We start from the raw sequence: 16,141 nt of genomic DNA on the forward strand, positions 1-16,141 counted from the left end.
TAGTGCTAAGGTTCCTCCGTACAAATGGGTCTTGGAAAGCATGAGGAGAACTAAACAGTGCTAGAGAGAAGGTTGCTGACAGACCTTCCTGGTGGGATGTGCCATGCAGGTAGATGACAGCTGTGCTTACCCTCAGTGGAAATGAGATGCATTTCTCTTGTTAGTTTTTATAAACTAAGATCCGGGCTTACCTCGCAGTGCGGTTCTTGAGGAGCAGGGCGATGGGCTGGGTTTTGTTCACGTCAACATGCATCACAATTTTAGAGTGAACTTTTAGAAGTTTAGAGGGAAATGAGGGTTTAAGGAGAATCTTCAAACTATAGCTGTAGTAGGAAAAGACAGTAATGTTTCATTTGAACTACAATTTACTAAAATATTTACTTATTGGCATGACTTTCCAGTAATCCGAACTCATAATATTTTATGGCTGCCAAGCCAGCCAGAGAGTTTGTCACAGTAAAAATGAAAGCTTATGTGCTTTGCACTTGATTAGTACTGAAACACTAGATTCCGAGGATGTTTAGTTCAGACCTTTTTCTTGAGTAGGTGACAAAAATGCAGACACGTGGCAGCCGAGGAGCAACACAAACGTCCTCTTCAGGTCCCTGCTGGAAATTTGTACATTTTGAAGTGGGTGGCATATTTAAAAAAAAAAATAAATAAATAAATGTTTCATTGTTTTAAGTCTTGTTAGGCTTCTAGAGAGCAGAGTAGAGGCTGAGAAAGAATGTTCAAACAGCTGAAAGCTCTCTATATTTTAAGTGAATTACATTAACTAATTAAATAACTAATTTGTTTCCTTTCTTTATATATTTGTCCTTTATAATCAGATGTGTGATGTGTTTTTGGCACCCGTTCCTGGTTGCTCCCAATAATAGGAAGGATTTACAGTACCTAGCATTACTGCAGTTGTGGGGTAAAGTCTTCCCACTCTCACATGGTTATGGTGCAGAAATGTGCTGCCTGCAGGTTGTTTTTCCTTGGTGTGTATATGTTAAAAGTATGAAAACTGGAAAATAAAGACTGTCAGAGCGAAAGCTTTAAGAAGTGAGAGTATGTACTATTTGGCAATCTGAACAATGTGGTATGGCAAGAAGTTGGGGTTTCCACGTAGCCTGTGTTTAAATTGGGTTGGCTTTTAAATTCTAATAGTTTTTGTCAGCTGTTTTGTGGTGGGGAAAAATATAGCTGTGTCAGTGGCAAAAAAGAAAAGTCAAAGGTTTGGGCTCATGAACGTAAGAATATTTGGAAATGGTGATACCAACATTGTGACCTGACATGTTTTGAATGATGACATTACTTAGATAATCAAAAGTTTCAGTTACTTCTTTGAAATATAATTTTGACATTAAAACAAAAAACAACAACAACAACAACAAAACTGTCAAAGACTAACATTTGATTATCATTTACAACAACCATTTTGTAAGAGGTTTTAGCTCAGCTGTGTAGTTAAATTAGGAGGATTAGAATCTGTTTCTTAAAGGTCCCAGCACAGCTGAGTTCTGTACTTATGGGCCTGGAACAGAGTGGGTTTCTGCTGCTGCTGCACTCTGCCTCAGACCAAACTTAGACCATGGGAAAAATGTAGTGAATTTCCTTTTGTTGTAGCAGATGAGTTTATTGTGTTCTGTTCTGTTGGAGTTGCTTTGAGAATACAAGCATGTTCTTCATCAAGTGCTATGCTGAACATAAATGCAATTTAACAAGAAATCCAGAGATTACAGCATCGTAAATTTGATTTGATCAGTTGTTTAATGCCACTTATTGTCAAGTGTGAACTGCCATAGTGGTATCTGCTGCTTTTGCTGATGTTTAAGGAGAGTCTGGGCTGTAGGTGGACTTTTCTTCGGCTCAGCCCTCTGCAGGTTTTGTTCCTTTTGCTCATGCAAGATCACACAGTTCAGAGGTGATTTCCCTGACTTTTCCATGTGTTTGCTTACTTTGGTGCAGTCCCATCAATTTATTAATGATACTCTGAATACCTAATGAGAACTGCTTGCAGAGAGCAGCTGTCTGTAGAAATGCAGGATCTAGAATCCCAATAGGCATCACATGGAATGTTAAGCTTTGCATTTTGAGCTGTTGTCCTGATGATGAAGGTATCCACTCTGCCATCTCTGTGTCACTTTGTGCTGTATTCTCTCTGTGCAGGTGCCTCCCGCCTCTATGGACCTGCAGAAGTTACTTTGGAGTGCTTTCTCAGCTTGCCATCGCAACCCTGTTTCTAGCTAGATCTACTACTCTATATCTCTTTTTTTTGTCCTACATTTTATCTGTCGTAAATAGAACAGAGAAGAGATGAATATTTTGATGCAGTTTTCTGTTGGTTTTCTTTTTTTTTGGTATTGTTCTAACATATGCTTTCCTCCTACAACATTTTCCCCACTGCAAGCTTTGAAACTAAAATTTTAATTTTAATCTATAAAAGCAAGAGCCATTTTCAAAGTGCGTGTGTAGAAGCCCTTAGTTGTGTCTCTTACTTGTTGAAACAGCAGCTTGGAATTTTCATTCTCGACTTACTCTGAGTATGTGGAGAAGTTGGGGAAAAAATCCTGAAAGCAATACATGTAGCAAAGATGAGAGGCCTGAGAACCAAGTCTCTATCCAGGTTTCTTTTGTTGCTTTTCAAAGGTTTTCTGCCTGAAAGTTTAATGACTGTAAGTGAATCAGGATATTAGTGAGAAGATGCCTAGAACACTCAGGAATTTTATATAAGAAATAGTCTGTCCAGGGCCATGGGAGGGAGGTTGCAGACTCCTGCTTCTCATTATGCTTGTCTGGATTATCCATAGAAGTCCTTTTTTTTTTTTTTTTTTTCTTAGACCAGATTAAAATTGTCTTTTTTTCTCATTTCAGTTGCTCAGCTTGAAGAATTTGCTTTGTTGTTGTTGTTGTTGTTATTGTTTTAAAAGAGCCTAAAAACATGATAGTATGTGTATTATAATGCATTATATTGTTTTTTTCTTTCAGTGTTTCCAAAACGTGTATGGTGTTGGATTTGAACAAGAATAGAAGTAGAGTGAACTTCACATTTCTTTGAGTAAGAAGCAATAATGCATCGAAGGCAGGGAAGAGTCAATGCTGGACTGCTTTTGCTGCTTTACCAGATTTCTCAAGTTGGACTTCAGAACATTCCTTCTGTTACCCTCGCAGTGCTCGTACTGAATGTTTTTTTCTTCCTGAATCCCGTGAGGCCGCTGCATGAGGCGTGTATCAGTGTGAGGGAAGCTTTCTACAGACAGAATTGGCAGCGTTTACTGCTTTCACCTGTCCACCATGTTGATGACTGGCATTTATATTATAACATGATTTCCATGCTTTGGAAGGGAATAATGTTGGAAAGGAAACTTGGGTGTGTGTGGTTTGCGTACATAATTGCAGTATTTTCAGTGCTGACTGGAGTTGTCTATGTGCTGCTGGAACTCATGCTTGTGAAGATTCTGAACGATCCTTCGTATGAAATGAGTTGTGCTGTAGGCTTCTCGGGTAAGTTGGTCCAATTTAAATGCAAAAATAAGTAACTATGGATAAAATATAATGTTTGTTGAATGAAGTAAATGGACAGGTGTACATCCAGATGCATCTGTGTACGTTATGTCACTGAAGTAATCACTTCTGAAATTTAAAGCATGTACTCCTTGTGTGTTGAGTTCTTGTGAGCAGCAGCCTATGTGCACGTGCTCTGTTCAGCCAGTAGGTTAAAGTAGCTCTGACAGACTTACTGTCTGTAGTTGATCTTCCTAAACCTTCAGCATTCTCAACATGACCTTCAACATATGTAATTTCAGTCAGAGCAAGTGTCATACATGTGGAGCAGATGTTAAAAAAGAAATGAGTATTTTCCTGGCAATAACTGTTTAAGAGCCAGATTGTATGCATATTTATGACCCATTCATTTTTCATCTCGTAAGAGTTTTAGAATGCCTGAATTTATTTCCTTATTTTGCAACTGGATGAAATGGACCAGGCTCTTTTTCCCATAGCAGGAACCTGACAGTACAGCAGACCTTTCAATAGGTAGTTACACCTCAAAAATAATAATAAAAATTGAAGCTATACATAGAATATTCTGGTGAGCCAAGGGAGGATTGGATAGAGAAAACTCCTCAACTGTGTGCTGCTATCAAATATTTCTGCTCTCAAGTAAATGTATAGTTTCTGAATAAGGTCTGTCAGCAGCAATAAATGTAAGCATGAGGTGTTCGAAGGAACATTTGTCTGTGTTATGCTAAAATAAGAATACTTACCTCACTGGACAGAAAAAGGAGTTTTGCTGTCTTGTGTTCTTCATGATGTTAGAAGAGGGGGAAACCTTTGTCATGTTTTTTAATTTAGTATATCTTGGTTCATGTTCAACTTGACTGTCTTTTCCATACTTAAGTATGCCACTTTCCCAATTTTTTTTTTCAAGTGATTGCATTTTCTCCTGAGAATTTCATAACCTTTCTTGGATGTTCTGATAAATAATGCAAATTCATTCTGTCATATTGGCTTTTTATTTGCATGATAAAACAGTTGCAATCAATTAGAAATAAATTATTGTGATTAAAGGCGGTTTATCTTTTTTTTTTTTTTTTTTTTTGCAGAAACAAGTGATTCTGGAGTATATGTAAGATGATTTTTCCATTAATTCAGAATTTTTGAGCGTATTGCTGAGCTTCACACATGCATTTGTCTTGTCAGTTGTGGCTTTTCTCAGCTCAGTGAATGTTTTGAGTTTGTTAAGTTTGTCCATTATTATGACTGGAGCTCCCATTTTCAAATTGTTGTATTTTGAACAGCTACAATAAATAGCTGTTTTTAATTTAAAAAGGAGCTTTGAATTGGCTACATTACACAAATATGTAATTTCAATCCTTAAGTGACTGAAAAGTATCCCTGAAAAACAACAAAACCAAAAATAACCATTGTTCTGACATGCAACAATATTGCTTTCTGGTGCTGTGAAACTGCATGATGTGATATTCCAGTTTTAATAGCTGTCATTTCAGCAGTTAAGTCATAATAATTATTAATTTCTTTATTATCTGGACACAAATGCTTCTCTCCTGATGTTATTTATTCTTGTTTGCAGGAGTCTTGTTTGCTCTGAAAGTTCTTAACAACCATTACAACCCAGGAAGAGTTAGCAGTGTCCTTGGATTGCAGATATCCAGCAAGTATGCTTGTTGGGCGGAGCTGGTGGCAATTCATTTCATTTCCCCTGGGTAAGTTCATGTAGTACTTCAAAGTTGGTAGATGAGATTTGGGTTACCTGAAGTAGTTTGAAATGTCTATGAGGGAGGTGTAAGGAGCGTGAGCTAGTACCCAAACTGTGTTGGGGCTACAGTTCGGTACTGAGGCTTTTTCCTTAACACCACTGTCAAAATGAAGAACTGGAGTATTGTGTCTCAAAAGTATGGCAAAGTTTTGGAATGAAGATGTGAAGTTCGTGGGCACTGGGAAGGGATATTCACTTTATGCGAAATAGCTGAACCTGGGATAGCGTTCTGCTGCTTTGCTTTTTATTTTTCTCCTGGTACCTTCTGTCAATTTCTTCTAGGCACTGCTCTAGTTTACCATTAAACTGTCATCCAGTATTTTATTTGCTTTTTCTCTCTTTTTTTTTTTTTTTTTTTTTTTTAAATCTAGGGTTATCTGGATAAAATTCATAGTTCACTGTCCTGCAGTCTTGCTGATTGCCTCCCTTAGTTTTCCTTTGTGCTCAGCTATGCCAGCACAATTTTTCCTTTGTCTGCAGTTAATTTCTGGAGTTGTAGTTGCAAATCATCTATTCTCTTACATAATATTTTATAATTTATAACTGTCAATGGTATTGGAGAATGTATGTGAAAGAAACCCACAAAATTTACTAACTGCCAAATTGCAGTTCATAAACAATTTGCTGCTTTTCAGAAAGATTAAAGAGAGGAACAAGACTGACATACTAATCATCAGATGCTATGATGTGGCAGGTAGAACGTTTCCCAGACCAGAATGAAAATTCAAATTCTACTTATTTTAAGCAGTATTTATACTGCTTTATCTTTTACTGCCTGACTGACTGAAACAAGGAATCTCAAGTTTAAAAGACAAAAGAACAGCGGAGCTGTTTTTTTGTTTTTTCAAATGTGATTTGAATTGTCAGCTAAGAGATCACTTGCATGATATTAAACCTCAGAAGTTTTGGTGTATTCATTTTGTTCTTCTGATAAACAAAATGTTGTTTTAGCAATAGATAGTTTTTACTTGATACATTAATAGTAAAAAATGTTATTTAAAGAACAGTGGAAAAAAAAAGTGAAAATTATCTGAAGTGAAACCACGAGCATATCACATACCCAACTGGTGGAAGAAGAATCATGAGTTTAGTGGTTGGATGCAGTTGGGTTTTTAATTTTTTTTCCCAGTTGTGTTATTGCAGATGTATTCTGGAGGTAGAAAGTAAATATAAGGTATAGAAATAATGTTAAAAATGTCTTCATAATTTGCATAGAAGCTTAGGCTGCTGCCTTGTCTTAGGTATCAGAATTGAATGTAATTAGGGGTTGCTTAGACAATTTCACAGCACTTACATATTAACAGAGGCCACAGAAAGCAAGGAGCAGGCTACAGAAATTAATGTCTCAGAACATAATATGTTTAATTAGTAACTGGCAAGTGCCTTGAAATGAACCACAGTAATTGGCTCTCGGGGCAGTACTGCTACATCCTCTTCTGCATGCTCAAGGCATGTTACAATTTTTGAGGTGCCTGATTAAATGGTGTTCTTTTGTAGATCAGGGTGTGACATTTTGTTCTGAATAATAAGAGGTCAGTAGGGGCAGGGTTCTGTCCCACCAGACACAAGGTGTGTTTGTGCAGTCTTTAGTGGAATGATATATCACAGGGTCATCCATAACCAATGAAGTATTGAGAATTAATACAGAGCCTGTTGAAAACTATTTTTTCCTTCCAGGTCTGTGACAGCTATTGTAGTTCAGAAAATATACATTTCTTAGTTAAAAATTTACTAAATTAGTTCTAACCTTTAGTTCTGTTCTACATTTCTGTTTGTAATTGTTTCTAAATAAATGTTGGACTGAGCCAATTTAATAGACTTATTTTTGGCAAGTTAAGGTGCTCGTTAGAGTTAATACAAAAAAAAAAAAAAAAGAGATGACCTTGCAAACTGGGAACCAGCCCAGCTGGAGAACAGCAGCACAGGAGTGAATCTACATTCTGTCACAGAGATGCAGATCTCTGTAATACACATTCATAGCTGACAATTGAAAACAAAATCGCAGCATACAACTATGAGTATTAGTTGCTTCCTTTCTCATGGGGTCAAGGATCTGCAGGAACACAGCTTCAAAGCAAATCACAGTCAGAAGAAGTCAACATAATACAATTGTTGAGCTCTCCATTAAAAGGAAACAAATAAAATCTTTGTATATTTGAAAATACTGGAATATATTTTGACAAATTTTGTTTGAAATTTTAATTTTTTTCTTCCACTTTCACCTCTCTGTTTTAACTCTGGTGCAGCCTCTAGCATGACTACAAATATTTTGCTTTGTTCTGTTATTTTTCACCACAAGAGATCTTTTCTTATGTTCCTATTTTCTTATCTAGTCTGCTTCTTTAATTGTGGATGTGTTTAATGCTTAAGGATATCACTGAGTCATTGCTGGTTATTGATTGGGTTTACTGTTGATCTGTGTTGCTGATGAGAATGTTCCTCATGAACAAGAGAGCATGGAAGAGAAACAAACAAAACCGCACATGCACCCAAAAAAGCACAAGAAATTTGACAGGGATGACATTAGTGGTGAAAACCATGCTCTAACATCTTGTTTTGTCAATTTTTTACTTTTCTCTGTATTACATAGTAACAAATTTCCACTTTCCAGTCAAAGATGAAGTGCTGCACACGAGTGTGTAAAACAAGTTAGCTTTTACTTATTCAATGAGTTTGATCTAATCTGCATTCGGGTAGTTTCATTAGCACTGGAAAATTGACTGTGTGCCTTTCTTTCTAAGCAAGTGTCTTAGTTTCATCTGGTATAGAATCGTTTACTTCAGTGTCTGATATGATACTCTGTTTTTGGTTCTAGGAGAAAAATGTGCTGCTAACATAGTCATGTTTATAGTTGCCTGCTAAGCCAAGGCCATTTGCAGTGAAGGGCCCAAGGAGCTGGGAGGGAATGGAATTAGGACAGCTGTCTTGAGCTGACCAAAGGGATATTCCATACCATATGACATCAAGCAGAAGGAGTTTTGAAGGAGGTGAGAGTTCATCTCTCACTCTCTTCAGCTGCTCAGGGGTTTAGCTGGGGATCAGTCAGGGGATGGTGAGCAATTACTTGTGCATCACTTGTTGTATGCTTTCAGATGTACATATATAGCCATAACTACTTTCCTTTTCCTTTTCTCTTCCACAGTGAATAGTTTTATCTCAGCTCATGAGTTCTACTTTGTTTTTCCCTTCTTCTCTTCCCCATCCCACTGGGAAGGGGAGGAGTGAGTGAACACCTGTAAGGTGCTGAACCATTCACTGGGTTAAATCACTACAGCAAGATTAAATTTTGAAGCAGAGGCTGTAAACTCATGTGCATGTGACAACATGCTTGAGTTAATTTTGAAATAAATTGTTATTATAAATAATAAGGTTCATCCCATTATCTGAAAATATCCATTATTTTTTTTCAAAATAAAGTTGGTCTGGATTTTTGTAGTGTGTCCCATTATTTATTTCTTTGTTGAGTGAACGTATACTTCTTAGTGTAGCATCAGAGTAGGAGATGCATGAAAATAAGTTCTTGTCACAGAAGGCTGCAGCAGTGGCTAAGGACATGCCTTTGATGCTAAATAAGTGGCTTTATTCTGTGCATGAATGATAATTCCAACCAGTCTTTCAGGTTTGCTGTTAGGAGGAAATTACAGACGTGAAGTGATACAGGCTTCCTTGTTCTTCTTTCGTGTGCTCTGTCAGGTGAGTGATGCCACAGAGTGGAAACTAGTCAGGATAAATGTGCCAGCAGCGAGGAGATAACTTGGATTCTGCATGAGAATACTGGGACAGTATTCATTTTAAAAGATAATATTGTGAGAGGCTTGTAAGCATTGTGTCAGAACTGGATAGCTGAAGAGTAAATGTTGTCATATGGTTTTCATTTTAATGACACTGATTTTCATGGCAACTACACAGACAAATGAAGAAGTATAATTAATTCTGTTTGGAAGATTTTTCTTGAGTAAAGTGCACATCAACTTGATGGCAAATTTCTTCAGGAAATGGCATTTAGACATATTGCATAATCATCATTAGTATGAAGTGAATGGTTTAAATAGTATCTCTGGGGAGATCCACATTTTCTAACAAAAATTACATGAGGCTTCATTTGAATTTCTTTGTATCAAAGAGAATATTAGTTAATATTGATAAAAGCTTGTTGACATTTAGAGGGAAAAAAATGTGTTTTAAAAAGCCAAGAGCCCCATTTTTATTTCCATTCAAATTTCAGTTTGTATTTATACAAAGTGAAGTTGTAACACAAAATAAATCTGTCAGTTTTTCTGAACCAGAAGGAGAAAAGACAATAGTTTATCTTGTTCCTGCAATCAGGAGAATATTTTTGTCTAACAGTATAATAAGTCAACTTATAAAAATAGACATTGAAGTCAACAATATTCCCATGTTCTTGGGAATAATGTGAAAATACTCTTTTGGAATCATATGACAGCAGAGGTTGCTTTATGGCTGATAATATATCCAAAATTATATTCGTTATTCAAAAAGTAGAACATAGGAGTACCCTCAATTTTCTGAATTTGATATGAGAGCAGTGGAATTTATAATACAAGTGAAAGGAGTGTGTTTGGAGAAGACCTTCCTACAACTTTTGTGCTTTTAATAAATTGTATTTGTGTCTTTCAGCCAAAATGGCATTTAATTCTACAATGTGCCTATAGTTCTGCCATGTGAAAACAGTTACAATTTTGTCATTAATTTCAATGTCAGCAGATAAAACTTGTAGAAAGAAGAAATATATTATGCAAATTTCTTAAAAAGGCAATCTACTTGTAGTGGAAATGCTGAGTCAAAGCTTGAAGCAGTGATTGAGCACCTGGTGGGCAGGCAGAGCCAACCCAGGGGAGCTCAGGTGCATGCAATGTACCAGAGTGATTGGAAGGGGAGGAGCCAGAATCCACCCCTTCCCAGACCTCATTTAAGAGTTGGCAGTGGGGACAAGAAGGTCTTGCTGGAGATCCCTCCTAACCTGAGGTCTTCTAAAAGTAAGCAGCTTTTCTTCCTTTGTTTCTGTGTCGATGGCTGCTGCGTTTGTTTCCTGTTAGCGTTTTGTTTCCTGTTGTTGTTCTTTTTGCTCCGTCTGCAGAAACTGAATTTCCATCTGAGTAGGTTTTGTTTTACTTTCATACAGTGCTTCTGTATATTTCCAGTAGAATACTTGTCTTTCCTGTAGTGGCCCATTGATCTGTGTTTTACCATCTGACTCACTGTGTGTGTTGGGCTCTGTCCTGAAGCTCTCTTACTAGCTGGTCCCTTCCAGTTTGTACAGGCACTGATTTCTGTGATGCATCCGGAACTCCCTACTTGTCTTTACTGTATCCTATCCTGTCTTTTTCTGTCACTGTGTCTGGGTTGCTTTAAGTTGTAATGCTGTCTCTTGTAACTCTTGCAGCCTCTCTCAGCTTGTTGTTATTCACAAATAATATTTGATACTGAAAATATGGAAATCCATTCAATTCATCTCCTTAGTTTGGTAACAAATCACTGATAAGCATTAAGCCAGGTTTTCTATTTGGTTGTGTATCTGCTTAGTGTAGTTCATACTGCTCAGGGTTTTAAACCTTCTTTGAGAAATGCTGTGAAGCAGTGCTGTGTTCCTACAACATGCCATCTGCTGTTTCTCATTCTGGGGAGGCCTTTTACCTCCTTGATAAAGGAGGAACTTGGTTAATTTGTGGTATTTCTTTGTGACCATTTTCTGCTTTTGATGTTCCTACCTACTTGAGTATAGAAAATCTTTACCTGGTGTATTAGCTTCTGCAGATTCACAGTAGAGCCTATTTAAACTCTTTCAGTGAACTCCTAAGTTGAGTGCAGAGAATTGGTTTGTAAACTTATCGAAACACAGTATTTATGGAGATACTTGGAGCAAATCTCTGGATTTACCCCATACGTAATGCTTCTGTGTTGAAGACTTCAGTCTTTTCATTCTATATACAAATGGGCAATGAACGTATTTTTAAAGTAAACAGGTATGTTTAGGAAATAATATGGATTTCAGTTTTTTTACTTGCTGCTCTTTTAATTTTGAATGCACTGTAGTACAAACATTTCAGAACAGGTCTGCATTTAGGGATTGTAGAATAATATGAGTTGCGAGGGACCCTTAATGGCCATCTAGTGCACCCTCCTCCAATGAATGCAGATACCTATGCCTCTATCAGGTGCTCCTGAGCCTGGTGTGACCTGGCCTTGGACATCTCCAGGGATGGGACTTCCATTTCATAGTAGGATTGAACTGATAGTACAGTGAAAAAGTGCTGTACTTATGCTTTCATTTGAAACCGTAGTGAGTTTTGGTAGCTCCTACTAGGATGTTTCAATGTAATTTGATGGATCTAAGTTTTACAGATTAAAATGAGTTTTCTGCCTTAGGAAGACTTCACTTTAAATGCTTGTAGGGAATCAATATTCTGTCCTTTACACAAGCAATTGAAGTGATCTCTCCTGTTAGCTTCCAGCTTCTTCAAGATATGTTGCATATTTGTCTGTAAGTGTATACGCACTGATGTTAGGATATTTCTAAGGAAAGAAAGAAAACACTGCACTTCAGTTCAAATTGATACGTTGCTCAGTTCAATTTGATCATGTACAATGTTTTCTTAGAAATCATGAAATGAGGAAATTAATTTTGGTAAGGATTTCTGTAAGTTGGAATTCTATAAACTGCACATCTGGGTTTAAAAGAATAATTAACACTCATTAAAAAATAGATTGATAGAAGTCAGAGCAGAAATTAATAAGCATTTGCATTACCCTATGTCATTGTCACTTTTCTATGCTTGGTCACATAAGGACTTCCTGGATTACGATGCCTGCACTTCAGGTTTCCTACCCAAGAAGCCTGTCTTTCTATCGCTCATGAGATTTTATTTTTTTTCCCATAGGACTTCTTTTGCTGGCCATCTGGCAGGGATTCTTGTTGGACTGATGTACACAATGGGTCCTCTGAAAAAGATCATGAAAGCCTGTGCAGGTAGCCTGTTTTGGTTTGTAAAATCTGCATGAGACATTGGTGCTCTGAAAAATCAGTACATCTTGTGTACGATTGCAGATGTCTGTGCAGTTCCAGCAGATTTTTAGGGAACTAAAAATAGAGTGAAGAAGAGCAGAAGAAAAGCTCACCTTCTTGTTTTACTCCTTCTTATCCATATTAAAGGTGTCTTTCAGGTGTAATGTTTTTGCTGCAAGGAATACATTTTTACCATTCTTTTAAAACTATGTATTTGAGGTAAAATGTTCCATGTAAGATGTCATTCTAAATGGAGTGCAAAGCAATAGAGATATGCCAGAACACAGTATATTTCTGTGTTGGTTTTCTGTTGCTTGTATTGCTTCATGTGGAAATCTTCAAATTTAGAAAAAGTTGAGGGATGCTTGAGAAAGTGTTACAAGGTTCCTTGAGCTTTGTGACACTGAATTGATACAGGTTTTTATGCTGTGGAAACAGTTTTATGAGGTGGTAACTTTCAATGTATTTATATACTAACATCTATTTTTAAATACAGCTGTGCTAACTGTTATGTGAGCATGCCTTTAAACTTCAGTTTTACTTAGAAGTCTACCTGTTGCAACCGTGTGCTAGGCTTGGTTGTCACAGTACCTGTCTGTTACCTCATAGGTAGGGTAACTTAAGACTTTATTCTAATTGTATATGTGTTATTCTTCTTTCTAGGTGGCTTTTCTTCATTCACAGACCCTGATAGGCCAAGGAACTACTACTCAGGTTATTCAGGTAAATGTTCTCATCCGCTTACCTAAAAATTTATTTTGGTTTTACAAATACGAGTGTAATTTTTGCTAGTAATAGAAAACATGCAGAAGAGCTGACCAAATGGAAAATTTTGCCCTTGAGTATTTCAAAAGTATTTGATTTGTAATTCCTAATAACCAAATATCCCAGTGTATTTTCCTTACAAATAACGGCAAGGGTAGTTGTAACTTAGATGTTTATTTATCCAGGATTTTTATTAATCCAGTTCTCAAATTAAAGGTATAACGTTTGACCTAAAGACCAATAAAAAATAAAATAAATTGTTCAATAAAATAAGATGTAGACATAGGAGATGTATGGTGCATGAGCTACCTGCTTCCAGCTGGCATTCTCAGACCAGCTATGAATGTTCACCTAGGTACAGTTTCTGTTCATCTGCATTACTCTGTGTTCTGTGTTAATAGTGACCAAACCTTCCTTCAGTACACCAGTATAGCAGCATGTGTGGAAAATCAAATGGTTGATATTGGAAAAGACAATTTAATTTGCTAATGAAGATAAGAACTTGCACTTGATATTTAAATTCTCTAATCTGTTGCAGCCATCGTACAGACACCAGATGCTCAGGGTGGGGGTTAAAGACAAACTTTGTGAAACAGATCTTGAACTGTTCTGTACTTCTTTTCCAGCTCTTCCTAACCAGCAACAGTATTTCACGTAGTATAGAATGACACAGGGGACTACATAGCACCTGAGAAGAAGTTGTAGGGCACTGGCAAAAAGGAAGTCTGGTTCTTGTTGTATGGCTTGAGCAGTCCCCATAGCAACCAAAGTGGTGCTGCTTTGAGTTGGTGTTCATGGAAGGGAACTGAAGGAGTGAGGTTAATATGAATTATCCCATCTTCCAAGCTTGGCTTTAGATATAACAATTTTTTTTAGTAAATTCTCTTCTGTAAACTGAATTATAAAATAAGCATATTTATATATATATATTTTTTTCCCTATGTATATTCTTCATAATTATCTTTCATCCTACTTACAGGAGTCTTCAAGGAAGAGTTCACCTTTTGCTTGTTGTATGATATAGTAATACATTTGGCCATATAGTAATACACTCTCTGTAGTGTTGCAGGTTCACCATATACATACAGTACAACCTTATTTTTTTTTGTATTGCTGAATTATTGCTGCCCAACTTTAAATATTAATTGAAATAAAAAATGGATAATCAGAATGGATTTATGAAACAGTACAAAGAAAGAGCTTTAGAAGGAAAAAAAAATATTTCAGCTGTAATTTTAACACAGTAATTGGTGACTGAATTAGGTTTACTCCAAAGACAGTTCATGAATAAAATATTAGGATGCTTATTGGGATTAATAGGAACACCTTGAACATGTCGATGTTACTCAATTGTTTCTCATCATAAAACAGAAGATTACAGCTTTGTCAGCACTTACAATTCGAGGACAGTGTACAGTATCACATTTACCATATTTTACGGTCAACTTAAAAGACAGCATCCTTCTTTTATCAGATAAAACCAGGATTTTTATAGTCTTCATGCAGGCAGTTTTGAAGCCTCCAGAAAATAAATTTGTAGCTGAGAAGACATTCATTCAGATTAACATAATGTAGAGGGGAATAAGAGGAATGCATAAAGATTGCATCCAAAATGTGTGTGTCAACTAAGTGGTATCTTGCAGTTGGTTTTATGTTTTTCTGCAGAATTGTCTCTTAAATCTAGCCACTGTGACTGAAAAGCTTTTCAAGCTTGTTAAAAATGACTAATTTATAGAGATTTAAAAATACATGTTCATCATTTTCTAAGCGGAGGAATAGCAGATAATTGAAAAATGGCAGAAGTTCAGGTTGCAGGAGGACAACACCAAATCTTTGCTGCACTTTTATGAAAATTTATCCCAATGTCAGTTGTTGTTGTCTGTTCCCAAAAGAGCAGGATTGCATTTTTATGTCCACCTATATTGTGTGTATGCTCATATAAAACCATGTGCACACACGCGTATGAAATCAATTTCATCTCAGTTTGTAGTCTGTGCTTGTTAAGTCTTCCTTATAGAAATTCCACGTGGAATCTGTAACTAGCGAGGTAATATGTGACTATTACTGAAGCTAATTATCTGAAGATAAAAAGAGCTGGCATGCTGTACTTGTTTAATGCAGAAATATTTCCATTATTTCTTTCATTTTGTGCTTTGGTTCTTCCAAATCTAATGTCTGGTTGTCTGGAAGAGAAGTGAAATTATCCGAAGTTTTATATTCTGAAAATACATTTGGAAAACAAATTGCTCATTAGTTTTTCTCAGGTTGGGTTTTCTGTGTTCAGGCAGGATTAGGTTCTGTTAAATCAAGCCTCATTCCATTCTTCAGCCAGGTTGTTTTCTTCTCTTTTAAATCGCACGTTTGGATGGATGATGATTTTTCCATGCTTGTTTTTGACTGACTTTGTTCATGGACGGAAATGTTTGGTACAGGAAAATACAGTGGTTGCAGATGAGATCTGCAGGCTGTGTTGGCTTTTTTTAGAGCAGGCATAGCACAGTACTGTACATATTCCCACAAAAGAAATGCAGAATTCTTTAGATGTGTTCTAGGTTCAAATGTGATTTGCACTTAGGATGACACGTTGTTTATGGGGTGAGGTGAGGCACACATGGAAAAGCCTGAAGCCCATGTGGTTGTCTTGTTGCTGTTGGGTGATTGAAGGCCCAGGACTGGAAGTTACGTGCTGGGGGGAGCTGATGAAAACTATTTCCATTTATTTGAAACGTGAAATAATGGTAATGCTATGACATCTGTAACAATGCTGCAAAGCTGGAGATCCTTGCTATATCTTCAGTGTTACTGTTTTTCTCACCCCGCTTCTCCTGACTCCTAATCATATTTTTTTCTTTTCCAAATTAAACTGATTTGTGGAAGAAAGACAATGTAAAGGTAACATCTGCTTTCACTCCTCTCCCACTGTGTAGCAGCTGATTATTTTCTTTGGTTTCACTTTACAGAGTATTACAGATATCCAGATGATCAATACAGAACACCAAGGAACTATTATGATTATACAGGTGGGCTCAGTGAAGAGGAACAGCTTGAAAGGGCAGTGCTAAACAGTCTGAATGAAAGAAGTAAGAATT

At 36.7% G+C, this 16,141-nt stretch overlaps 1 protein-coding gene across 6 annotated transcripts in view; it reads left to right on the plus strand.

The window, feature by feature from the left end:
- RHBDD1 (rhomboid domain containing 1) overlaps positions 1 to 16,141 on the plus strand; it is a 30,614-nt gene that overhangs the window by 2,617 nt on the left and 11,856 nt on the right. For 3 of the 6 annotated variants that reach the window (XM_031596356.2, XM_090147276.1, XM_090147275.1), the window contains exons 2-6: positions 2,974 to 3,489; positions 5,078 to 5,210; positions 12,163 to 12,251; positions 12,951 to 13,010; positions 16,013 to 16,132. In XM_031596356.2, coding sequence (XP_031452216.2) covers positions 3,057 to 3,489; positions 5,078 to 5,210; positions 12,163 to 12,251; positions 12,951 to 13,010; positions 16,013 to 16,132 — 835 coding nt within the window. In that variant the 5' untranslated portion in view covers positions 2,974 to 3,056. The remainder of the gene's footprint in view (positions 1 to 2,973; positions 3,490 to 5,077; positions 5,211 to 12,162; positions 12,252 to 12,950; positions 13,011 to 16,012; positions 16,133 to 16,141) is intronic. The other 3 variants (XM_031596360.2, XM_090147277.1, XM_090147279.1) reach the window with 2 other exon arrangements.

This window comes from Phasianus colchicus, chromosome 10, assembly GCF_987193195.1.
Source record: "Phasianus colchicus chromosome 10, bPhaCol1.hap1.1, whole genome shotgun sequence".
NCBI lineage: Eukaryota > Metazoa > Chordata > Aves > Galliformes > Phasianidae > Phasianus > Phasianus colchicus.